Genomic DNA, 27,471 nt, shown 5'->3' with positions numbered 1-27,471 from the left:
AGTTTTGATCCGCCTGTGAGATGGAGACATTTGTCACAGTGAGGAACAGATAATACTCCCTACAACTGTACAACAACTCACCCTAATGTAACAGATAATACTCCCTACGATTGTAAATCAACTCATCCTTATGCAATATAATACTCCCTACAACTGCACAACTCACCCTAATGTAACAGATAATACTCCCTACAATTGTACAACAACTCACTCTTATGTAACAGATAATACTCCCTACAATTGTATAACTCACCCTTATCTATCAGATAATACTCCCTACAGATGTACAACTCACCTTTATGTAACAGATAACACTCCCTACAACTGTACAACAACTCATCCACTGCACCAGACTATAGAGGGACAGATAATACTCCCTACAACTGTACAACAACTCATCCTTATGTAACAGATAATACTCCCTACAACAGTATAACAACTCACCTTTACGTAACGAATACTCCCTACAACTGTACAATGACTCACCTTTATGTAACAGATAATACTCCCTACAACTCTACAATAACTCACCCTTATGTAACAGATAATTCTCCCTACAACTGTATAACAACTCACCCAGTGCATCAGGCTACAGAGGGACAGATAATACTCCCTACAACTGCACAACAACTCACCCTAATGTAACAGATAATACTCCCTACAAGTGTACAGCAACTCAAACCTTAAGTAACAGAATTTATTATTACCATTTATATATATTTTTTTAACTCTTTGTTGTAATATTTTATTGTGATGTGTGAGCTTCTGTCTCCAAATAATTTCCCTTGTGAATCAATAAAGTTTGTCTAAAAGTCTTAATTCCTACAAAATAAAGGCGCGTGCGTGTTGATTGTGCCATTCCGAGGCTGAGCTGTTTACGCAGGCGCACTGTGGGGCTGAAGTGAAGGGAGTGGAGTGGTTGGAGTGTGGGTCGGTGCTTGGGACTTTTAGGTGATCTTACGAAGTCTCTCTTCACGGGACAGGAGGCTGATTTCAGATTCGATAACCCCGAGAGTGCTGTGAATAAGTGCCCCGTGTGGACTTGCCTTTGCGCACTAACCATGGTCCCGACATTACGGTAACAACTTGGAAATGAGACAGCAGCACAGGACAAGCTCCAGGTAAAGTGTGCTACTATTTAGTATTTACACAGCGAAGTTATTCCCAATTTCACGGCTTCTTTGCGAATTTCACCGTGCGTTTCTGAGCGCTATAACCATGCGTTTTCTTTACTATACTTCAACAACAGTTCGTGCAAAGCAAAGGCACCGCTGCTATCACATTAGCTGAAAAAAGTAGAGTTTTCTACGGTCAACAATCCTCGTTAGCTCGGCTGGTGTTTTGGAAACGAACAACTAGTTAAAAGTAATTGTTATCACTACTTTCCGGTGCAGCCCTTCAAAATAAAATAAGAAAACCTCACAGATTTGAACTTTATTGATCCACAAGGGAAATTATTTGGACACTAACTCACGCATCACAATATAATATAATAACAAAGAGTAAAAAATATATAAATGGTAGTAATAAATTCTAAACACGTAGCAAAAAAGATGGTAAGAGACAAGTGTCAAATATAATATATATTTATAATTATATAAATGTAAATGTACAAGTAAAAAAAAATAAGTATATAATAATAATAATAATAACAAACTGTATTAATAATTTTATTGAATTTATAGTTTCTATTAAAATACAACATTTTTATGTATGTATTTAAATTTAATTAACAATATCATATAATGTAATGATAAAAATAATATTAATTTTTAATTAAAAAGTAATAATTCAAATCAAATTACCATTTATATACATTTGATTTTGATTTATAAAATATAAAATCTCAGCTATATACAAGTGATCATGGGAAAAAAGTGCAACAATGATATGACTGACAGGACATAGAGTTAGCTGTTAAATAAGGGTGAGTTGTTGTACAGTTGTAGGGAGTATTATCTGTTACATAAGGATGTGTTGTGTACAGTTGTATGGAGTATGGTATGAATGTCATTATTTATGCCTGTTAGAACTGAACAAAACGTAAAACCATAGCAATAATGTAATTAGATACGCATTTTGTACATAAATACGTAATAGAACATAATAATTTAATGTTCTAACACCGTTTGCTGCTTCGTGAAATAAGATGTTTTATTTTATTTTGACAGCAACTTCCGCTGTACGTCTTCTCCTTTGCGTCACCTTCACGCGCGCCGGAGCCAGTCTGAGCGGCGCCGCTAATTAGCACAGGGAGCTAGCCAGGGCCCAAAACTTTTCACGTTTTCATCAACACGGTCAACTTTTATATTCCTTTAAAACACCAAAACAATCGGGTGCTTTTGCTGTCCATATTCTGTGAAACTGAGCTGCACAGAGATCACAGAAGTGTAGTTTGGCAGGGGTTCAAGCATGTGAAGGAGAGATCGACTGTCAATAATGTAATATATAACTCACTGTTACCAGATTTTCACAATTTTACACCTTTAGGGTCTTTCACAAACATGGATTTCTGTATTTTGGCAAAACAAATGACAACTTATGCTCTTCTTTAGTGTTGGCAGGAATCAGATTAGTCAAAATTTGTCAAAATCCTGTTTTGACCTGGTTTAGAGTTGATGTAGTCCTTGTTTAGTCCTAGTTTAGACCTGGTTTTGACCTGGTTTAGTCCTGGTTTTGACCTGGTTTAGTCCTGGTTTTGACCTGGTTTAGAATTGATGTAGTCCTCGTTTATTTTTAGTTTAGACCTGGTTTAGTCCTGGTTTTGACCTGGTTTAGAGTTGATGTAGTCCTCGTTTAGTCTTAGTTTAGACCTGGTTTAGTCCTGGTTTAGTCCTGGTTTTGACCTGGTTTAGAGTTGATGTAGTCCTTGTTTAGTCTTAGTTTAGACCTGGTTTAGACCTGGTTTAGAGTTGATGTAGTCATTGTTTAGTCTTAGTTTAGACCTGGTTTAGTCCTGGTTTAGACCTGGTTTAGTCCTAGCTTAGACCTGGTTTAGACTTGGTTTAGTCCTGGTTTAGACTTGGTTTAGACCTGGTTTAGTCCTGGTTTAGACTTGGTTTAGACCTGGTTTAGTCCTGGTTTAGACTTGGTTTAGTCCTGGTTTAGACTTGGTTTAGACCTGGTTTAGTCCTGGTTTAGACTTGGTTTAGTCCTGGTTTAGACTTGATTTAGACTTGGTTTGAATAGAGTGACTAGATTTTCAACATAAAAAACTGGTACAACCCTGATTTGTGGTGTTTGGTAATAATAAAATTGTGAAACGAGTTTATCATTAAGGAAAATTGTTCTCGGCCCATTCATGACTAACATGTGAGCCACTATAGTCACATTTTCTTTGCGTTTTGGTCATTTTTAAGCAACTTTTCTGTATTTTTCATAATCAAACAAACTGTATTTTTCTATTTATGCTTCACTTTACTGTTGGCAGGGATCAAATTGGTCAAAAATAGGGACATCTGGGACATTTCTTGTATAAAAATGGGACAAATCAGTGGTTTTGGATAAATCCGCTGGGACAGGGGACACAGGGATCAAAACTGGGACTGTCCCGGGTAAATAAGGACGTTGGATCACCCTAATATAACTACCACAATGCAATGCGTGTTTTGATACAGCAGCACTTCTGAAACGCATACTTACGTTTAAATATAATTACTTGCACTGTAGCTGAAATATTTCTCTAAAACAGCATTTTAGTTTAGTAGTTAAGGGGCACTGTGTGACTTTTCTAGTTGGAAGCATCTGTCACCTTCTTGTCTGCAAGGAGATGTGATTGTTTTTCCTGGAATGTTCCACGGTATGGCATTTAATTTAACCATTTCCAAGGAGACTGGGAAGCTACAACATTAGGCCAAGTTAGAGGTCAGATCTGTGGAGAAGTGAGCCCCCTTATTGTCAAAATATTTATGAGATATCTTAATGTTTTAAAACATCTGTATTTAATTAAAACAAGATGGGTAGGTAAAAGGTACATTGCGTAACTTTTCTGGCAGATGGTTCACAGTACATCTGCTTGTCTCTATAATGAATGAATGAATGAATTATTGCTTTGCTAGTCTGGCATTCAACTTTTCTAGACAAGCAGGTAATGTCACAAGTAGGGATGGGCATTTGATGAAATTTTCTTAATTGATCGTCGGGAGAATTAACGATCGATTATCGATTAATCATTAACGTTTTTATATTAAAATGATCATCATTATTATTACTATCTGCACTACTAATCTGCATAAATAAATTCAACTTTACGACATATAAACCATAACGACTCTAGAGCCACATCAGCCCGTTTGACATTATAATGTCTTTAATTCAGTTTTGCGCAACTCTCACAGAAACGAAACTTAAAACCGCATCGCTAATTTGCATAAACTAAGCGAAGATAAAACTACAGCTCTTGTGTCGCTGATGCGGTCAATTTCTGTCGGATTAACAGACATGACTCAGGTGAATACAGGTTAGTGCGACCATATTTGCGTTTGTCAAAACCAGGGCACCGTACGGGGGGTGGGACATAGGGACTCGTCATCGACATTGAGCGACTCTCACCTGGCAAAACTTTTTTCCCACTGGACACTGAAACATATCTGCTGCTTTATACACTGTGCACATGGACTCACACTTGTCCCGAACGCAACAGAAAGCCTGGAATTTCTTGTACAAGTCATCGTTAAATACGCATTTGTGCTTCGGTACTTTGCAGATTGACTGACTGTTTGTGTCTGCTCGCTCCTTCTGAGTGCCCAAGTGAGTTAACGTAATCGATGAAATTCTTAATGATGAATTATTGATAATTGATTAATCATGCCCATCCCTAGTCACAAGTCCACCCTCAAGTAAGAATACACCTTTTTCAATGTGTTTTGAGCAAGAAAAACATGTGTAAATAGTATATTTTATAGATAACTTTAATGCCATACTGTGGAACATTCCTGGCAACCCTAACGCAGGCAAAGTGATAACATTCAGTAGTGTAACCGCAACCAGAAGAATTGCATAGTTCAACTTTTAATGTGTCATACCTTCCACCTAAGTCTGTGCAATTAATTGAATTTTGATCACGATTTTGGTTTTTCTGTCAAACGATCTCCAAACTCATATAACTGAGATGAAATTATTTAGTTTAACAAAGTTTATTTTGGTATATTTTTTATATAAATAAGTATAATTATTTTGCTTTTTAAACATGGAGGTTGTAGAACAGCTGGATATGTAGTTTATTTTGGACACATTTATGTTTTTCTATGGCTCATTTCATGTTCAAAGTATATTTTTTTCATTTTATACATTGCAAAACTGCTCTAAGATTCATATTTGTAGCCTATATTTATTTTCAATTTGAAAGTTTTGCGTAAATTATCAATAACAAAGTCTTTTTTTATTTTTTATTTTTGTGAGACAGAAATGCTGAATAAATGAATTGTGTAACAAAAAATAATAATTTGAATAATCGTGATTTCAATATTGACCAAAACAACCATGATAATGATTTTTTCCATAATCGAGCATCCCTACTTCCACCAGAAAAGTTGCTGAGTACAAAAGTTTTAAGTCATGTTATAATGTTGTTACAAGCTCAAAAACAGACCTGGAGTTGTGTTTTGTTTCATTCGCACATGTTTGAGTAACTTTTTATTGTTAGCAGCTGGCTTTTTTTTTTTTTTTTTTTAACCTTTAATTCAGTAGATATGGGCAAGTTTTGGGCAAAAATTATCCAAATGAGGTGGAACAGAGTGTATTCTGTTTGAGAGAAGAACTAATCAAACCCAAACCCAAAATATGATGGATTTGTGTGTGAATGAAACAAAACACAACTCCAACATTATAACCGATCAGAAAGCAGCACAACAGGGGCCCTTTCATGAATAATTTGCGATTCCACTAAAATTCTTCTTAATTTTCTTCTTTCGTTGCAGGTTATGGAAACTGTGAGTAAGTGAAGACGTGTTTCACCTGAGCATGGAAGGCTGGGGCATCTTTGACGTTTCTCCCCTTGAGTAAAACTGTATTAACTGTGGTGCGGTGAAGAGAGGAGCAGAGAGGATGTCCATTCCCGGCACACCCACGAGCAATGACGCGTGCCTGAGCATCGTGCACAGTCTCATGTGCCACAGACAGGGCGGCGAGAGCGAGACTTTTGCTAAACGCGCCATAGAGAGTCTGGTGAAGAAGCTGAAGGAGAAGAAGGACGAGCTGGATTCACTGATCACGGCGATAACCACCAACGGAGCACATCCCAGCAAATGTGTGACCATTCAGAGGACTCTAGACGGACGCCTGCAGGTTATTTATTTATTTATTTATTTATTCATTTATTTATTTGTTTATTTATTTATTTGTAAGGGGATAGCACTTTCAGTACAAACTTAAAGATGCCAGCCCAGTAAAAATCAGTAATATTTAATGTTTTGTTTTGGGGTTTTTTTTAGTAAAAATGATGCGGAATCTTGTATTAACATTAGCGCCGTTCATAATCACCTACAGAACATAAATCATAGGCCAGGACACATGAACCAGGACTAAGCCGGGACTAAACCAGGACTAAAACAGAAATGAACCAGGTCTGAACCAGGTCTGACCCAGGTCTGACCCAGGTCTGACCCAGGACTGACCCAGGACTGACCCAGGACTAAGCCAGGACTAAACCAGGACTAAACCAGGATTAAGCCAGGACTAAAACAGGACTAAGACAGGTCTAAACCAGGACCAATTTGGACTTGACAGCAAGAGAGAGAACCCTGAGCAGAATGTCCGCAAATGCTGAATGGTCGACGGCTGCTCTTTGCCCCTTGGGGTGTGGAGCTCTGTGCCGGTCCTTTTGCCTGCGGTCACCAGACAGTCTACGCGGGCGCACTCCTAACACTCACTCATGGTTCATTTCTGGTTTAGACCTGGTTTAGTCCTGGTTCAGCGTTCAGTCCTGGTTCAGTCCTGGTTCAGTCCTGGTTCAGTCCTGGTTCAGTCCTGGTTCAGTCCTGGTTCAGCCCTGGTTCAGCCCTGGTTCAGCCCTGGTTCAGCCCTGGTTCAGTCCTGGTTCAGTCCTGGTCCCTCATGTCGCTATAGAACAGTACTGCAGATATCATGATATCATAGTTATTTTATATTTGTTATTTTTTTATATCTGACGTCGGGAGAAGTGGGTGTACGGTTTACCCCCGCGTACCACACCCACTACACACAAGATTATAGCCAGCGTGGCTAATTTCCATCTTCAGTCCCTCGGCAGGTTGATGTGAAATCATCTACGGGACAAGGAAAAGTACAGCAACAATCACACAAAATTACATAACACCAGAACACTCACTATACATACAACACACTCACTGTACACTTACTAGACTTTAGTTTATTTCAGACAGTTCATTTGAAGTTCGAAGTCAAGAATTAAAGAGTTAAACTAACAACAAGGGCGTAGGTTTGGTCTCAGCTTTGGTGGGGACATCATCATATCAGCTAACCACCCCCATATGTTTTATGAATTCTCTCCAAAAACACACAGAGTCTGGGCAGGTCCAAAATAAGTGAGAGGTGGTTTCATTTTTCAGTTCACAAAATGTACAGTTTGTGTCCATTGTCCTTCTAAGATGATTCTTTAGTGGAGAACAGAGATGTAGAAGTTTGTAGCAGATTTCCCTTTTGCTTGTTGATGATGAGATATTTGTGAGGTCATGTCCAAATATTTTTCCATGGAATGAATATTGTCAGTAGAATCTGGCTGTTCACAGAGCACGAGTAGGGCTCTGTTTGGGAGGTGCACTTGTGCTGATAGTCGCTCTTTTTCTGCGGCGACTCATTATAAGACAAGTTTAAATGAAGATGAAGCCAAGTAAGTTCCTTTTGAAAAGTTTTTCAGAGTTTGGTGCAGCGTCTTCACTCACGTCTGCTCAAGTCGCCATCTTCAGGTGCGGCCCTGTCCTGCCGCTTCCCCAGTTTAGGCTCCTGGCTCCACTAATGACATCACTCTGTTACAGCCAATGAAACAGCGCAGGGTCACATCACTGAATACATCTCAGAACGTCTAATAAACAGAATGTGAACTAAAACATGTTAAATTAATACTATTGAGTTTGGAAAAAATATCAAAATACGTTTATATTTTTGATTAAAATAAAATGGCAAATATTGGTAGAGACTATTTTGTCTTCCCCAAATATTGGTTGCGACATGTCCCCACCGTCCCTGTGCAAACCTACGCCCTTGACCGACAACTCCTCAGTATATAAAAAAAAAAAGTAATTTGCTTAAATGCCATAGGACGTCATCTTTAAAATGCACACATCGTATTTGATCTCGTAAGATAAGCATTTGCTATTTTTGCTACTTAAATTATTCAGAAATACAGCTATTTTGTTATCAGATTGTAGGTTTGTCAAAAGTATCAAAAATCAGATTATTTGAAATAGTGTAAGATCTTGTCTAAATAAAAGCCTTTAAAATGATCATTTGGGCGTCAAACCATTATATTGGGCATCGAGTATATTCTTTTAAGTTGAGATAGAGTTTGAATTTAGTACTGTGGACAACACCATCATATTGTAATCCGAGCGAGTGTGTGGGCTAAGTTTAAGTCCATACCAGAATACCAGGTCCTGTAGTGGGGCAGAAGTGGTTGTGGTAGTGACTGTTGTGGTGTCCTCAGGAGCACTTAGGAGCCGAGTCAGAATGTGGAGTGCGAGTGTTTGATGGTGGTCGGCGGATTGGCACCCGCTCTTGGGCCGGCTGACGGAATTTTACAGTCCATTGAGTTTTTGTGCAATTCTTGAACTTCTACAAAGACGGTGGCTGCAGTCCCATGCACATCAAAGTCTCATTATTATCTGATTATGGACCTTTTTTAAATGTCATGTGACTGATCAAAGGGCCCATCATTAGAAAGAAATCAGATTATAATGTTTACATGTCTGTCTTAATCTCTCTTCTTATTCCAAAAATGTGATAATAAACAGATTTTGAGTGCAGTTTAACCACAGTATTTACAGACATTTTAGCGTATTTCTGATGAATTTCCAAAGCAGACTCTGATTATCTGATTATTCTTAATGCAAGAATCCAAATACAGAAATATATTCAGTGTTTGGGGAATAACGGATTACATTTACCGGCATTATGTAATCGGAATACAAATTATGAGTAACTGTATTCGGTTACAGTTCGGACACCGCCGGCCTTGCGTACGCCATTTGTGGACTGTGTTTTCTCACGTACGCTGCGTAGACCGCGCTTCCTCCTGTGTGCCTCTACAACCACAACTAACACCAGGGCTAAACCAGGACTAAACCAAGTCTAAAAACGGGACTAAACCAGGACTAAACTAGGACTAAAACCAGGACTAAAACCAGGACTAAAACCAGGACTAAAACCAGGACTAAAACCAGGACTAAAACCAGGACTAAAACCAGGTCTAACCCAGGTCTAAAACCAGGTCTAAATGAGGACTAAATCAGGTCTAAACCAAGACTAAACGGGTCTAAACCAGGTCTACCCCAGGTGTAAATCAGGTCTAAAAACAGGTCTAAAAACAGGTCTAACCCAGGACTAAACCAGGTCTAAAAATAGGTCTAAAACAGGATTTAGCAAAACTAAACAACCATGCTGCGCAGGTCGTGTCTCCTCTTGTGCACCACGCTGTTTGTTAATAATCTGATTCCATATCATTTTGAGTAAAAAACATCAAATATTACAGATTTTTACTGGGATGGCGCCTTTATGTTAGTACTGAAAGGGAGTTTAAAAAACCAAAACAAAACAAAAACAAAACCAAAAAAAAACAATATAACACCAAACAGTAGGTGGACATAATTAAAGGCAGCAGTGATCTCATATAGAAAGCATTTCTCTATCAATAATGTTTTTAATGCGCTTAAGAAAAGACTGGGCTTTTTATTGTCTTTACGCAGACAAAACATCTCATGTTCAGTTGTCCCAGTCTTTGCTTCTCTACAGCAAACAAAAGCCTATTCATGGAGACTTGGGCTCAACAGCCAATTTAAAAAGAACAAACAAGAATTTTCAGGATGTGGTTGCTACATTCATGTAGTTTTAAAAAGCATAACAATATCAAGTAATCCAAAGTAGATTACATTACTCACCTTAAGTAACTTATTGGATTCCATAACAAACTACATTTTGAGGTATGTAATCTGTAATCTGTAGGGGAATACATTTTAAAAGTAACCTTCCCAACACTGAATATTTTCTGTCTTGTTACTATTAGTGACCTATTGCACATTTTTATGTAAGCCAATATTATTTAATACAGGAATCAGCTAAAATTAATACTGTTAAAGTTCTGATTTTTGTTGTGATAGAGTAAGTTCTTGGATCTAGTCACTAATAGAAATGATCAGGTTCAACATTTTTGAATTTAGCTTTTGGATATTTCATGACAAAGTTCAATGTAATCAATAAGAAAAACATTACAAATTACACAGAATCTGAAAACCACCAGTTCCTTCTTATGATGATTATTACTGTATTGTACTATTATTGTTTCTGTGGTTTCATTTCAGGTGGCGGGTCGTAAAGGTTTCCCTCATGTGATTCTACGCGCGGCTGTGGCGATGGCCCGACCTGCACAAAAACGAGCTGAAACACGTGAAATACTGTCAGTTTGCCTTCGACCTGAAGTGTGACAACGTGTGTGTGAACCCGTATCACTACGAGAGGGTGGTGTCTCCAGGGATCGGTGAGTTACGTCTTTAAGAATCACCATTTTGTTTTGTGATTGGACGATTCGTGGGTTTCAGCTTCTTGTTATAGGTGACATTTAAAGTTTATCATTATTCAGAAAGATGTAATATCTTGTTGGGGCATCTGTAGTTCACCCACGGACTGTATGTGAGATAAGAGAGGAGAGAGATACTTTACTGATCTAAAGGGAAATTGAAGTTTTGCTGTAGTGACCTTTGTGTAGGGATGTAATGATATCCAAATCTCACGGTATGATATTTTCACAATATACATCCCACGGTGCGATATTTATTAGGGATGTAACGATATCCAAGTCTCACGACACGATTTCGTCACCGTATGAACCTCACTGTACGATATTTATTGCGATATCGTGGGAAAGATCATGATATGGTGTGGAGGCTCACGATTAAAGATGTAACAATATCCAAATCTCTCGGTACGATATTTTCACAATATACATCTGTTTTGTAAAATCTGAGGTGGTTCGCGGAGAGTGATTGATCACACAATAAATGACACGACAACAGAGCTAGAATAAATGTGTCTTTTTATTCCCCGCTTCAGTTGTTTCCACACATCAATGCATCATAGGTTAAAGCATAATAATCAAAAGCTCTTACCGCTGACACTGGGCTGGAGAGCCAACAACCCCGGTAGAGTGCGCTTCAACCTCGCTGGGCGTTCGTACGCAACCCGCAGCAGACTCTACTCGGGCTAGAGACTTCCCCGCCTTATATACCATACAACCGAGAGATGTGCGTGCGGAGAGGGCCAATCCCCACTCGCAGTCTCTCAGTGAGTCAGCCTTCCCGCTGCGAAATGTGTTTTCGAAACAGGAAAAGTTGCCCCTGGTTTCTATCTCCAGTGATTATCAGTTTCATGTACTGCCAAGTTATCCAGTGTTTGAAGTAACAAGTTATAATTGTCCTGCATACCAGGATGAGTTGACCAGGATGAGTTGACCTCGGGACATAAGAACAGAATTACTCCCTTTCTCTACAACATCTCACGGTACGATATTTTCATGATATACATCTTGCGGTACGATATTAATTGCGATATTTTGTGGAGGCTAATATGATTCTTTTTCCTCTTACAATGCCTTGACAAGACTTAATCCAAAGAACTAAGACTTAAAAGTGCTTAGAACTGTTATTTCTTGTAGTCTGCGCTGAAATGGAGCAAAGGATCATGGTCTATGTAGTTCCCTGTCTTTTTTTTTATTTTATTTTTTTTTAGCTCTTGCTGCACCATAACTCTAAATTTAAGCAAAGAGACTTGTAATTCAATATATTGTGATGGTCCACGCTATTATTGTGGGAACTTTTAACGATACGGTATCACGATATTTTGGTTATTGTTACATCCCTAATATTTATTGCGATATTTTGTGGAGACAAACAGACAAAATTGTGCATATGCTACTTTTTCCTCTTAAAATGCTTTCACAAAACTTAATTCAAAGAAGTAAGACTTAAAAGTGCTTAGAACTGTTATTTCTTCATGTAGTCTGCACCAAAACAGAGCAAAGGATCATGGTCTATGTAGTTCCCTCTGTTTTTTTAGCTATTGCTGCAACATAATAATGAGTTTAAGCAAAGATACTTATGATTCGATATATTGTGATGGCCCACGATATTACTGAGAGACTTTTGACGATACAATATCATGAAATTTTGGTTACACCCCTAGTGTCAGGACAGTTCCATGTGTCTCTGCACCCTGGAGATAGTGGGAAAATCTGGGCACAAGCCTGGCCTGAAATAGTTTGCCAATGCCATATTAAGCAACAGTAACTAGGGCTGTTGTTCTTTAACCATTTAGTCGAGTAACTAAAATCTGTATTAATCGACTAATAATTTTATTTAGAAAATAAGGATTTATATGGGACAACAGCAGAGAGAAGTTTCTTTCTAGTATTCTTTGGTATGTATATGTAAAAAAAAAGCAGATTCAACTTTTACAATTCTTCATACAGTATAAATACATTGTTTTCTTCACATTTTATAAAGAGCTTTTCCACCTTCAAGGGTCTTTACAACAAGAAACCACTCACCCATTCACACACATTCATACACTATGTGTACACAAACATGACGCGAGGTGGGTTAAGTGTCTTGCCCAAGGACACAGCGACAGCATTCATCTGTTGAAGCTAGAATCCAATCCAGTCCACTTTATTTATATAGCACATTTCACAAACAGTTTCCAAAGTGCTGCACAAAAACATACTAATAACAACAATAATAATATAATGATAAAATAAACGCTCAGATTTAATCATACTCGTCTTAAAACAATAAAACCAGTAAAATAAAATGAGAGCAAAATGGTACATTAGCAATAAATAAATAAAACCAATAAAATAAATTAAACATAAATAAAAGACACAGAGAAGCACACAACTCACAAGGTGTTAAAAGCCAGAGAATAAAAGTGGGTTTTAAGATGAAACTTAAAAGTCTCCATTGTGGGGAATGTTTGGACGTGGAGGGGCAGAGCTTCAGAATCACACCACCAGCCTTTGGATCAGTGGAGAAACGCTCTACCAACTGAGCTACTGTCACTTAGTACTTTTTCTCTGCATGAATAGTTGTTTTTTATGAACTCCCCCTGCAGGTGTAGCCCAAGCCCCGGGGTTTCAGAATATCCGCCCATTCAAGTCAATGGGTTGAGCTCAATGGGGCATGACTCCAGATTCGCCTTTAGCCCGGTGAGGTACTTCCGGTGTCTCTGGTCTGATTGAGCATGTGCAGTAGTGCTCTTTTCTCCTGCGTTGTCTACTGTATCACGTGATCAATTTGACCAATCAGAGCGAGAGGAGCAGAGCGGAGCTGTAGCAAACGATTATAAAGAGTTTTTTAAGACAACTGAAGGATTTTGAGCTGAGAAAAAGTTTATGATATAAAAATAGGTAAAAATTGCCACAAAATCTGACATTTTTGAAAGTTGTAGGTGCCCTGTCAGCTGAACACGAGCAGTTTGTGATTACATTGCCTCTATGAGAAAACTCCTTTCTCAGCCCAGGGGATTTTTTTCGCTGAAGTACCAGTGAGTGTCACTACGTCAACAACACCTTATCTAGTTATTTTAATAGATCCGTGGTGTAGTCTTGCGAGTGCAGTTTGGGTCAGATACACAGAGATGCATAATGGTTTCAAAAGCTTTTTACATGCCACGTTTTTATTCAAATAATCGATGGGCAGAACATGTTTCTAGCGGACTCCAGTCCTAACGTTAACACGTGTTCTCTGTTCGTTCCTGTGCCTCAGACTTGTCGTCTCTCACCATCGGACACGCCGTTGGCTCTGGTCCTGGCTCCGCTCGGATTGTAAAAGACGAGTATGATTTTGACGGTCCTCAGAGTCACCCCTCCATCGAGTCAGGACACGGTCTGCAGACCATCCAGCACCCGCCCTCCTCCTCCAGAGCGCCCCCGCCCGAGCCCTTCTCCAGCCCCAGCCTCCTCACTCCCTCTGAGGCGTCCACATCCACTGCTGCTCCCGCTTTCCCTGCCATCGCTGCTGCTTCTGGAGGTAACTGTCATTGTCGTCATACATTTAAAGATATACTGTACTAGAGTTCAAACTTTGGAGAAAGATAAATAGTCATTAATAAGTCATCCATAGAAACAAGCAGGTGACGGACCCCCAACCAAAAAGCTGTGTTGTTTATACTCAGAAAATTAATAATGAAAGTCCTTTTTATGTGTCTTTAATTGGAAAATAATAATAATTTTATTGTCATATTGCCCAGCTCCACATCAGAGTCCTGCACCAGGTCAGGTACGGGCAAATAGTTGCTGAAACAGGCGGGTAGTGATTACACACGGGTGGGTCAGGACTAAATCAGGACTACTTCAGGACTGATCTTGGACTTAAGAGAGAGGGAGTGTCTACAAAGTGCGATCGGGCGATGTCTCCACTTACATCCGAGCAGCATGGAACTCGTCTCCGGTTCTTTCGCCCACAGTTACCCGACGGTCTACGCGGGCGCATCTCCGCGCCTGTCCCGACCTGTGAGTCCTGGTTCAGTTTTGGTTTAGTCCTGGTTCAGTTCTGATTTAGTCCTGTTTTAGTCCTAGTTTAGTCCTCCTGGTTCAGTCCTGGAATCAGTCCTAGGTTAGTCCTGGGTTAGTCTTGGTTTAGTCCTGGTTTAATCCTGGTTCAGTCCTAGGTTAGTCCTGGGTTAGTCCTCGTTCAGTCCGTGGCGTATGCATCTCGCATCTCGCATCTTGATCAATGTTTCTTCTGCTCAGTAAATAATTCCTGTGAAGTGATGACAGTTGAGTCATGTCTGTGAATTTGTAGTTGTACTGAAGAAAGTGTAATCATTTCATTTGATTTCACGATTGTAATTCTTAAAGTTGTAACTTTTCAATTCATATTCTGATGGATGCTTCAGTTAGAATGCTTTTAATTCGTGTGTGGTTTATCACGGGCAGGGGTGAGTAACGGGTGGAATGTTAACGGGTCCGGGCGGGTGCAGGTTTAACTTTGATATAATCTCGGGTCAATATATACACATACACATGCTATACATATGGACATTCATTTTCCTTCATTCACAAATATTTTAGTAATCTTGACTTTTGAACTCTTTAGAGTTGTCCAAACACAAATATTCAACCAACTTCTGAATTTTGAAAATACATTTTATCTGATGTACAATTTGTTACAATCAGTGAAATCAACATTAGATTTGAACATATTTCCTGTGGTCAGGTGGGTTCTGTTTATTGGAGTATTTCATAACATTTTTAAACTCCTTGTTTTACTTCAGGAGCTGGTTCCTCTTGGCCTCGTAGCTCCAGCTTCCCTCCAAACATCCCGCATCATTCAAACGGACATCTGCAGCACCACCCTCCAGTGCCTCACCCAGGACACTACTGTAAGACACTTGAACTTTTACAACAGACGTGTTAAGATTATGATAAAGTTTACTGAGGAGATTAAAGGAAGTGAGGCTGCCAATCTGCAACGTCAGCCACAACGCTAAACACATACGTAGCCTTCATATTTAGACAGGGACAGTGCACAATTTACATTAACCCTAAAAGGAGAAATGCATTGTACCAGGTTGAAGCACCAGTGCTAATTTCCACATGTTGTCCCCAGGCAGGTTCATTGATTGATTGTATTTAATTGACCTTAGCTATCAGCTGTTCTTCCTGGAGACCTGTGTAGCATGTTTTGGATTGATGGGGGAAACCGGAGCGCCCGGAGGAAACCCATCCATGCAAAGATGCAGACTCCACACAGAAATAACCACCTGGACCTAAATGTAGCCAAAACCAAAGAAATGGTTGTAGACTTCCGGGAAAAAGTCCACAGCCCAATAGCCAGTTCCATCCATGGGGCAAGCTGTAGAAATGGTCGACTCTTATAAGTACTTGGGAACTGTGTTTGATTCCTCTCTAAGGTTTGATAAGAACACTGAGCACATCGTCAAACAAGGACAGCAGCGGGTTCACTTGATGCAGAAGCTCAGCTCATTTAATGTATCGTCTAATGTCTAATATTTTAAACAATTTTTATCATTCTTTTATTGAAAGTTTGCTGACCTTTTCTTTTATCTGTTGGTTTTATGGATTATCTGTGAAAGACAAGAACAGTCTGAACCAGATTGTAAAAGTTTGCAGCAAAATCAGTGGTGTTCAGATGGAGGATTTGGCGTCTGTGTGGAGACATCGGGTCTTACAAAAGACTAAGGCCACACTGAGCCTAACCATGTTCTGCACTCACAGTTCATGAAAATGCCCTCTGGGAGGCGCTATGTCACCCCACAGCAAAAGACTAACCGCTACGCCAAATCTTTTATTCCTTCTGCCATAAGGATTTTAAATGGAAAGTGAATTTGTTACTGTGTCCCTGATGCACTGTGGTTCGAACGTCTAGTGTCTGTCTTTCTTTTTCTTTATTATTTATATTTATATATTGTGCGTGACCAGAGATGTGTGAACTGAATTGCCCTTTGGGATTAATAAAGTTGTTGATTGATTGATTGAAACGCCCAGGCTGCCGATTTCACTCGTTACAAAAGGGATTACAATCACAACTGAACCTGTGTTGCCTAAAACTTCAGACTGAGGGCACGTACAAGTTTTCCTCATTCTCAGTATGGACAGACCACGACTTGTGTAAAAGGCTGCAGAGGCTGCACTAGCACTGATTGCAGGTGCTGGGGTTTAGATAGTGACCGTTCAGATCAGAGAGAGGTCTTTTAGATTTAATTAACATGACTGTCTTGAGAACCGAAACACCAAAATGTCCAATATTTTGTCATAGAATATGTCAGCATTACAATGGGTATTGGTAACCTCTATATTTGATTTAACCATGTCTCCCTCTTATCTGGAGACACATGAAATAAAAATGCTAAATACAGTACATTTTCAAGTGCTTTATGTCAAATGAACCAATTGTCTCATCTATGTTTTCTTTGTCTAGGGCCAGTACATAATGAACTCGCCTTTCAGCCTCCGATCTCCAACCATCCAGGTAACAACACTTTGATGTCGCACTTTAAAGGTCCACTGTGCACTTTCCTGAAGGAGGGTCTGCCAACAGCTTGTCCCATGGAGATGTTATAGCTTTAAGGTTATATAGAGGATTTTTTAAGGAAAGAGAAATACAGCGACACTTCTTTTTCAAATGTTGCGCATGTGTGACACCACCTTCCTCCTCCACCACTCCCTCCCGCCTCTTTACTCTAGAAATCACGCTTGTTTACATCCGGTGCACGTCCAGAATTACCGTTGAGAAATAATTTAGCGACCGACGCGTCTGTTTTAAGACCCTTTGTCTGCTTCATTTGCGCAATCGCTGGAAGAAATCTCCAAGAATCACCTCTGTTTGTCTTCGCTCCTTTTCTCCTTCTCTTCTTCTTTCAGCGACCTCAAAAACGGACTTTCTTTTGCGGTGAACCAGTCGTGGATTCTCGTCCGACATCGCAACAAACTTTGTGAAAACTGAGAGGAAGCTACAGTTTAAAAAAGCCTCTAAGAACCGCATATAAATCCTTATTTTATAAATCATGCTGTGCGGACCGTGTCTTCTCCTCTTCTATCAATAATATTTTTAATTTGGTTGAGTAAACATTAGGCATTTCATTTTCTTTTATCAGACAAAACATCTTATGTTACAATTTCCTCATCTCTACTTCTCTACAGCAAACCAAGTAATCCAAAGTATTCAGATTACGTTACTCACTTTAAGTAATTTAATGGATTACGTTACAAACTACATTCTGAGGTATGTAATCTGTAATCTGTAGGGGATTACATTTTAAAAGTAACCTTCCCAAATCTGCAGATAGCGTAAGATTACTTTTCTTTCTGCTCCTTTTCATTCATTTCTTGTATGTCTGATGTTGTGAAGCTTTCGTTTTATACTTCATGAATAAAATAATAATAAAAACTAAAAAGTATGCTAAATTCTACACGTGTAAGGTGCCGTGAAGTCATGGAAAATTCACTTTTTATCATGAAAAAGTCATGGAAAAGTTTAGAAATTTTAGAAAAACAGCAGCAACTAACAGCAATATTGTTAAAATCCAGGTGTTTGTTGCAATACATGAAGACAGAAATCATCAGGTTAAACATTTGTGAATTTACCTTTTAGATATTTCATGTCAAAGTACAACGTGATCAACAGGGAAATCTGGTTTGTCATCATCACGTCCTAGAAACTGAAAACCACCATTTCCTCTGTTTTTACTTTTCTTCTTCCTCTCGTCTTTAGCCCCTGATTACTGGTGCTCCATCGCGTACTTTGAGATGGACGTCCAGGTCGGAGAGACGTTCAAAGTGCCCTCCTCGTGTCATATCGTGACCGTGGACGGGTACGTGGATCCTTCTGGAGGAGACCGCTTCTGTTTAGGGCAGCTCAGCAACGTCCACCGCACCGAGGCCATAGAGAGAGCACGGTACGGCGAGGAAATATTATTTGTTTTTGTGCAACAGCTGAACGCTTTTATTGGATAGTTGATTGATTTGCAGGTTTTAACTTGGCTAGAACCTGAGGAAATGCTACAAAACTTTTATTTACTTCTGTTTTTTATGTATTGGTCATAATCGTAACATTTCAAACTTACTTTCAGTACTAAAGATTATACTCCTTGATACCCAAATCATAATTTTAAAAGCTCTTTTTAGACAATATTAATAGTATTTGTTTATTATATCATGTTGTCTGACAAAACCCAAGTTGAAACTGGTCAAATTTTATCCAGTCCAGTCATGTTTTTGTTTTTTTTGCTGAATATCTTATTTCAATACTAGTTTTACTATCGATTAGTATCTTATTTTTGATACTTTCTGCAACGCTATTTTTAGGGATGTAACAATAACCAAAATATCGTGATATCGTATCCTCAAAAGTCTCACAATAATATCATGGGCTGTCACAATATATCCAATCAGGAATATCCCAATCACCTGATCAGAGTCCGAGTCCGAGTCATTTGATTTTGAGTATCTGCTGATACCGAATCCCAATCTGATACATCTATAAAACATATAAACAACATATAAAATTAACTAAGAGCAAAGAATAAGATCCAGGATGTGTGGGGGGATCAGATTGTGTTGATTTCATGTGTAGTATTTGGGCTGAACTTAGTGTGAAAAATCAAAGGTCCAAAACTTAAATTTTTTAAAATAAAATTTTCTGACCATTCATCATCATTGTTGTAGTGCTGGAGATAAGTTTGATATAAGTTACACATAGGTTCAAAACACGTTACTCATAAATCATGGGTACGCTAGACATTTTCTCAACGTATTTGGACTTATGAGAAACTTACAATTAACGTGTGTCAACGATCGTATAACTTACCTGCAACTTATGGCCCACGTATGCAGGACGTATAAACATACGCTGACATACGTCGAGAAATTTTCAGCATGCTCAAAATTTTTGACGACCTTGCTGTATGCCAGCGTGCTTCAGCATGCTCAGAACTTATACAATACTTACCTAGAACTTATCCGACGTACGCCAGCGTATTTGCCAAATTTTTCATACGTCGGCAAACGCTGACTAGATCGTCAAGGTGTGACAGTGGTTTTAAGTGCATGGTTTTACTGTAGCAACAGCTTATGAACATCGGAAACTACATATACCATGATGCATTTCAGCACAGACAACATGAAGAAATATGTTTTTTACTTTATTTCTTTGGATTATGATGGAAATAATTCACACCAAAATCTTGTCAAGGTATTTTAAAAGCAAAAATGTGTCCTATCTACAATTATATCAGCCTCTCCAAAATATTGCAACAATTATCATACCGTGAGATGCAAATCGTGATAATATTGTACCGTGAGATTAGGATATTGTTACATCTATTATATATTCTAGTTCAAGTGGTAGCAGTTGTAGAGCTACATGCCAGTACTGAACCTCTGTCTTCTGTTTCAAATGTCCCTCTTGTCTCTCCAGGTATATCCTAATTAAATCTAAATCTTTTATAATTGTATGTTCTTGTGTCTCTCCTCAGGCTGCACATCGGTAAAGGGGTGCAGCTGGAGTGTAAGGGCGAGGGGGACGTGTGGGTGCGATGTCTCAGTGATCACGCCGTGTTTGTGCAGAGTTATTACCTCGACAGAGAAGCAGGAAGAGCCCCGGGAGACGCAGTGCACAAGATCTACCCCAGCGCATACATAAAGGTCAGCACTGATTTCTGTGACATTGCATTTTTGTCTTTGTTTAGTCACTGAGATATGTTTTAGTCTAGTATCTATTTAAGAAAGGTTTGAAATTTTTGTGGAAGAAAGGTCATGCTTTATTTAGAAGACTTTGTGTTCTAGTACAACTAGAAATTTGGATCTTCTAAAACATGTTGGTATAAAATATAAAGAAAATAGAATAAATAAATATAAAAAAAATATACATTTATCTGGACACTGAGTTTGTTTATAGTCTGGTTTGGGCCTCTGTGATTTAGGAATACAATAAGAATAAGAGAATTCAAGCTCCTACAGATAAATGCTGTTGTTGCATCCCTGGGCAATATACTTACCTCCAGGGTTTGTGTACACTTGTGTATGAATGGCCATGTTTACATATTTTTTTTAAATTCCGAAATCAGCCGTTTTCAAGGAATGTCCCCAATGAGATGATGATCTCAGATTTGGCTGGGGAAAAAAACTAATTCTTTTTTAAATTACCAAATGAAAGAATCTAAATTTTTAGCTCAGTCCCTTCAGTCGTTCCTGACTTTTGGCCCGTTGAAATTTTGGAGCCATGGCCACTTTTGGACACCTTAATTTTAAGCATTTTTGAGAGACCATAACTTCATAAAAAATAGAGCTAGGAAGCTGAAAATGTGTATTATTGTAGATTCAGGGTCATAGATTCTAAATCTGTTGTCAGATATTGGGTATCTTTATTAAGGGGGTGCTGTTTTTTTTTTGTTTTTTTGAGATCCAAGATCTATTTACTCCAAGCAGATATTTACAAACTAACTGTTGAACCTGAATATTTGAGAGAATGACCATTTCTGACAATGACCTCACACTTTTCTGAGTTTTCCTGTGGACGGTGTAGAGCCCCAAATATGATCACAGACCAAATGTGACCTTTTTGGGCCCTTCTTTGGACCCTCAGTTTCCCATGTGGGCACAGTTAGATGTTGATAAATTTTTTTAGAGAACCTTTGGCATATTCTGATTAGTTTAAAATAATAAAAACATCTACTATTAACTTCCTTCATTTCAAATGGAGTTTTTGAAAATGAGCTCTCACGGGTCATTTTTGTGGCTCTTAAGGACTTTTCCACCTGCTAGAAAGGTTCAATTATCTTTTATAGCCTTAAACATTATTTGCTTGCTATAATTACAATTGGAGATTATTTGTGGCCATCCCAGTGGCCAGGAATAAATTAATTCATCTTCAAAATTAAACCACCCACTCACTTCAGAATTAAGTTTAATTCCGAATAATCGTTTTCGTTAGGAATTAAGTGTTTACATGGTCTTTTTAAAGCAAAATTAATTTTTATTCAGAAATAAATTATTTTTATTTGGAAATAAAGCTCTCATGTAAACGTGGCACATGTGTGTGAATGGGTGAGTGGTTCTTTGAACTGCTTTGAGTGCCTTGTGCATGGATTTAGTTTCACTTCCTTTTCTTTTTTGTTAAATTTGTATTAGTTGACAAAAATATCTGTACTTTTAGTTACTGTTTAGTCATCTCTTGTTTCTTAATTTTCATTATGTTATTTGAGCAAAAATCTCCACTTGATATAAACTGACTAACATAACCTCCCTGTGCTTCTGGGTTCCAGGTGTTTGACCTGCGTCAGTGCCACAGACAGATGCAGCAGCAGGCGGCCACAGCTCAGGCGGCTGCAGCAGCTCAGGCGGCTGCTGTGGCCGGAAACATCCCAGGACCAGGGTCTGTGGGAGGCATCGCACCAGCTATAAGTATGAACCAGGTTTACAAAAAGATTTATAGTTAACAAACTTTGAAGATGCTTAGTATAAAAACTTATTGTGAAAGAGTAAAACGGTCAAAAAAGGTCTGAGGCAATATTACAGGACGGGTCATTTATAATTCAGGTTTTTTTACATAACTTTGATTCACTTTGTGAAGATTTGTCACTTTTACATGTTTGTCTTCATCAATGTTCTGTTACTCAGTCATTTAAAACAAAAGTTAAGTGGACCAAAATACATGACTAACCGATACAAATGAATAGTTGTAGGTGTTTTTTTGCTTTTGGTTTGCTCCTTTATTAAAATATAGAGAAATATTATAAGAAAAAGTTGCAAAAAGTTGATTTTTTTGGTGGTATATGATATGGAAATCTGAGTGTGCACTATAAAAATATATTGTTAGTATTTTGTATTTGTGCAGCAAACTGTTTCAATCAATCTCTTAAATAAACAAATTACATACAGTTATTCATATAAAATTATTTGTTAATATTTTAACCAGGCTCTCACTTGCATGCAGTTGAATCGTTATCGTCTGCTTAAATCGGGATTTCATTGAAATCTCATCATGGCTACGTTCAGACTGCAGGGCTTAATGCTCAGTTTGGATTTTTTTGTGAAATCTGTTTTTTTTGTTTTTTTTTTACAAAGTCGTTCACATTTCCAATTAAATGCGATTTGTATGTGATCTCCAGTGTGAACTTTAAACGCCCCAAAAGTGTCCCGCTTGCGCACTGGTGACACAACGACGTCACCTAGAGATTTTAAAGTTGCTGTCGTACCGGAGCCGGAACATATACAGATTATTTGTTTTAAGGAGGTGAATGAGAAGGAGAAGGACGAGGTTTTTGGCCCTGATATTTTGTGGGGCAGTGGCAGCAACGTCCGTAGAAAGGAACGTGTGGGTGCGGAGTCGCAGCCAAGAAGTGGTGGGATTGACGTGCTTCTCTGCTTCACTCACACAGAGTTCATACAGAATTTTTGTATGACGAGAAGAATGTTTGTGTACATTTGTGAGCACTTTCTTCCAGTTTCCACTTCACTTCAGCGTAGAATAATGACGTTTGCTGCTTGTTGATGATGTTTATGTGAGATGAATGTGACCTGACCGTTGAGACTGAAGTCACATGTCAAAAGATCAGATATGTATCGGTTTTAGGAGCACATATCCAAGTGGCCTGGGTCACATTTGAAAAAATAGAACCTGTTTCGTTCAGACTGTCATTAAAAGATGAGATACAGGAGCATAGGGGTGAAAAAATCAGATTGTACACTTGAAATTACAGAATGGAGGAAAATGTTTGCTCTCTATAAACATTCAGGATCTGGTTACGGGTTTATCAAGTGTATTTTAATGTATCATCAACATGTTAGGAAGTTCCAAGTCATCCACCTCTTTCTAATTAAACATAAATGTGTTATTTTTTCCACAGGTCTGTCTGCAGCGGCCGGTATCGGCGTGGACGACCTGCGCAGACTGTGTATTCTCAGGATGAGTTTTGTGAAAGGCTGGGGACCGGACTATCCTCGCCAGAGCATCAAAGAGACGCCATGCTGGATCGAGATTCACCTCCACCGAGCGCTGCAGCTGCTCGACGAGGTCCTGCACACTATGCCCATCGCAGACCCACAGCCTTTAGACTGAGCAGGGCCTCAGGCTGGAAAACGTTAAACCAGTGACTGCTGTTGGGGTTTACACTGCTGGAACTGTTTTCTAAATGGGTTAAAATGATTTGAATTCAGAATATTGATCTTGTTTTGAGCATTTTATCGTTCCAGATACGTTTTCAAACTTTATACCAAGTACCATGAGGGCTGAGCGATTTGGAAAAAAACATTTAACGATCAGGTTTGTGATTTTGTGAGTTTTAATAATAAGATTTTGTTTGAAGTTTACATTTTAAATACAGAAACACAAAATAAAAACCATGCAATGTGAACTAACAAACTAAAACCAGACTCACATTGCAGAATACAGCTGCTCGATTATGGAAAAAAATCATTATCACGATTATTTTGGTCAATACCGAAATCACGATTATTCAAATGATCATTTCTCAAAAATAGTTGTTGATAATTTATCCAAAACTTTCAAATTGAGAATAACTATAGACTACAAATATGAACCTTAGAGCAGTTTTGCAATGTGTAAAACGTAAAATTAATTAAAAAAAAATACCTTGAACATGAAATAAGGCAAAGAAAAACATAAATGTATCCAAAATAAACATATATCCAGCTGTTCTAAAATAATTATACTTATTTATATAAAATATCCCAAAATAAACTTTGTGAAGCTAAATCGTTTCAACTCGATTATGAGTTTGGAGATTGTGATCAAAATTCGAATAACTGCATAGACTTTTTTTCAGAACACGGACGTAAACTAGAGAATTAGCAGTTTTTAGACAGAACAAGACAAGTAGGGGTGTGCAAAAAATCAATATATCGTATTGTTTAATGTGATGATACAGTATCGATATATCACCAAGAGTATTTTGGGTATATTTTACTAAATTATTTTGTTACAGTGCTACAGTTTTGTTGCTTCTTGAGCGGAAGGAAACTTATTTATACATCACATTTGACATTTTCACTGTTTTGAGGATTACAATGTTTGTGTTTCATATTAACTTTGCCCAAGAAGAGGTTTAACAAAGAGTTTTAGTATCACAGACACGATTTAGCCTTTATTTTTTATTAATAACAGTATCGAATTTGAAATATATCGTATCGAATCGAAAGTGCAGTGTATCGAAATATGTATCGTATCAGCAACTTCTTAACGATACCCAGCCCTAAAGACAAGAAATTTTGTTGTTTAGTAAATTATCGTTCTTCAAAATTGCAGCTTTTACGATTTGCTAATATCGTCCATTGAAATTGCGATTTAAATTTGATTCCATTTAAATAAATTTGATTGCAATTTGATTTCCGACACGTCAAAACTGCTCAAAACAAGATTAATATTCGAAATTAAAGCCATTTTGAACCCTTGTTATTTCTGCAGTGTTGGGAGAGTTTAATTTCTTGAATGATTTAGGAATATTTTAACTGTTTGTATAAAGTTTGATGGACTTTGATATTATGCAACAACTGGATCTGTTACTTTCTAAGCATTTTACATTGTTACATTAGAACGATAACTGGGCCCAGCGCATCGAGTGGAGCTTTGACGAAGTTTGATGAAGTGCACTGTGGAACTTTTCTGGTTCAGGGTCTGGAAATCTTATTGTTTTACTTGAAATATTTCACACTTTGGCCTTAAACGAGAGGAAAGCGATGCCACCAGATTGTTACAGGTTAGTTTAATTGACTAAGTTGATGCTGGATTAGTTTAATGCTACACTGGGGAACATTTCAGGCAAAGTAAATAATTGAGACAACCAGAAAAGTTAGACAGAGCACCTTTTAAATGCAATGCAATGGTTTCTACTGTATTTGACCTGTGCTCTCAGCGTACAGGAAAGCACTTATTTCTTTTGGGCACTAAGAATGGAAACTGGTTTTAATTAAACACTGACATGGACATTATTGTTATTATTGTTTATTTATACTGTGAGTGTGTTTTTCCATCATCTCAAAGATCATAAACATTAAAATCACTTTTGTTTTACTGATACGATTAAAAAAAGAAAATCCATTTCCACATTTATTCTAAATTACTGCACGTTTAAATACTAAAGAGTAAACACTGTAACTTTCCTGATGAGTGCAAAAAAATCATCTTTAAAACGACCTGTATGACCTGTGTCCTCAGTAGGAGTGTGCAAAAATATCGAAATATCAATATATCGTATCGTTTAATGTGATGACACAGAATCAATATCGTGGGCTGCTGTATCAATATATCACCAAGAATATTTTTTGATACATTTTAGTAAATTATTTTGTTGCTTGTTTGGAGAAAGAAAACTTGTTTATGCGACACATTTGACATTTTCACTGTGTTGATGATTAAAATGTTTGTGTTTCATTTTAACTTTGCACAAGAAGTGGTTTAACAAAGACTTTTAGTATTACAGCCATGATTTAACCTTTATTTTTTATTGAACCATATCGAATCAATTTGAAATATATCGAATCAAATCGAAAGCTCACTGTATCGAGAAATGTATCATATCGGCAACTCCTTAACGATACCCAGCCCTAGTCCCCAGATCTTGGTTTATTCTCTCTTTCACTGACAAAATTTCAAAACTTTTTCATGACCTAAAGTGAATTTTCCATGACTTTACGGCACCTACATGTTATGAATTGATTAGACTTTTAGAGCTAAATATGAAATGTTAACCCTTTCCACTCACCTTATGGTTTGGTTTTATATTTTTTTAACATTCAAAATACTTCAATACATTTATTGTCGTCTCTTTTAAACAAAAGGCGCAAACGTTCAGAAATAATCATAGTAGCCTAATGATAACTTAAGAGAACGATGTAGTTGTGTCAAAGAGATACAAAAATTCCATGACTTTTCCAGGATTTCCATAAGTGTGGGAACCCTGCCAGAAGGTAAATACATCATATATGTTTTAGTGATAAGAATAAATGTGTATTACAATTGTTAACAAGCACAATCAGAGACAGCAGCCTGGTCCCCCGTGAGGCATTGGTGGGGGAAGTTCATCACCACAGAAGCAGCTTATGAGGAGCCCAGCCCATACCCCAGTTATGTGTGTGCCAACTTGTGTGATGATTGGATGAATATTTTAGCTCGCAGATGGTTCAAAAATTGCGGAAATTGCCAATCCTTTATAATGGTGTGACCTTTCAATTGACCCGTGTGACCTCAAATGACCTTGGATCATCACCAAACTGTTTTTGCAACATCAGGCACGGGGGCTTGATCCATGTACCAAATTTGGTGACAATCGGTTCATAAATGGCGGAATTATCGCAGGTGGACAGACACACAGGGTGAATAGAAAACCTGGTCAACTCTTCGGGGACCAGGTAATTACACAAACATTGGGCGTGATGTGCAGATTATTTGTTATAATATGCTCTATTCAAACCAGGAAGATGTTTGGAAAGATGCGATGACAACTTCCCAGGCCCAGTTTTCTTCATCTACATGTTATTGTAGCAAAAGAAACACATTTCAGTCTTTTCATCACAGCAGTAGCCAAAATAAATAGAGGGAAATGACAGCACTTTTAGTTTATGCAAATGAGCCATGTGGTTTTAAGTTTGTGTAAAGTGTAAACAAACATGTCAAAGCTGCATTAAACCCATTATAATCTCAAACGGGCTGATGTGGCTCTATAGTGGTTATGGTTTATATGTTGTAAAGTTGAGTTTACTTATGCAGATTAGTAATAATAATGATGATA

General features: G+C 38.0%; 1 protein-coding gene across 1 annotated transcript; it reads left to right on the top strand.

Moving 5' to 3' along the window:
- The first annotated feature begins 896 nt into the window (after positions 1-896).
- LOC110156379 (mothers against decapentaplegic homolog 4-like) lies at positions 897-25,667 on the top strand. Its single transcript, XM_020920584.2, is given in 11 exon segments — positions 897-1,121; positions 5,919-6,285; positions 10,512-10,544; positions 10,546-10,687; positions 13,968-14,231; positions 15,478-15,585; positions 17,145-17,195; positions 18,438-18,621; positions 20,200-20,368; positions 21,988-22,126; positions 23,572-25,667. Coding segments are annotated over 10 exon segments (1,542 nt in total). The 5' UTR covers positions 897-1,121; positions 5,919-6,045; the 3' UTR covers positions 23,784-25,667.
- The last annotated feature ends 1,804 nt before the right edge of the window (positions 25,668-27,471 follow it).

This window comes from Boleophthalmus pectinirostris, unplaced genomic scaffold (genome assembly GCF_026225935.1).
Source record: "Boleophthalmus pectinirostris isolate CB_2022bp ecotype Guang Dong unplaced genomic scaffold, ASM2622593v1 HiC_scaffold_4, whole genome shotgun sequence".
NCBI classification, from domain to species: Eukaryota; Metazoa; Chordata; class Actinopteri; order Gobiiformes; family Gobiidae; genus Boleophthalmus; species Boleophthalmus pectinirostris.
Note: the sequence above shows the minus strand (reverse complement) of the source record. Positions and strands in the feature narration are given on the sequence as shown.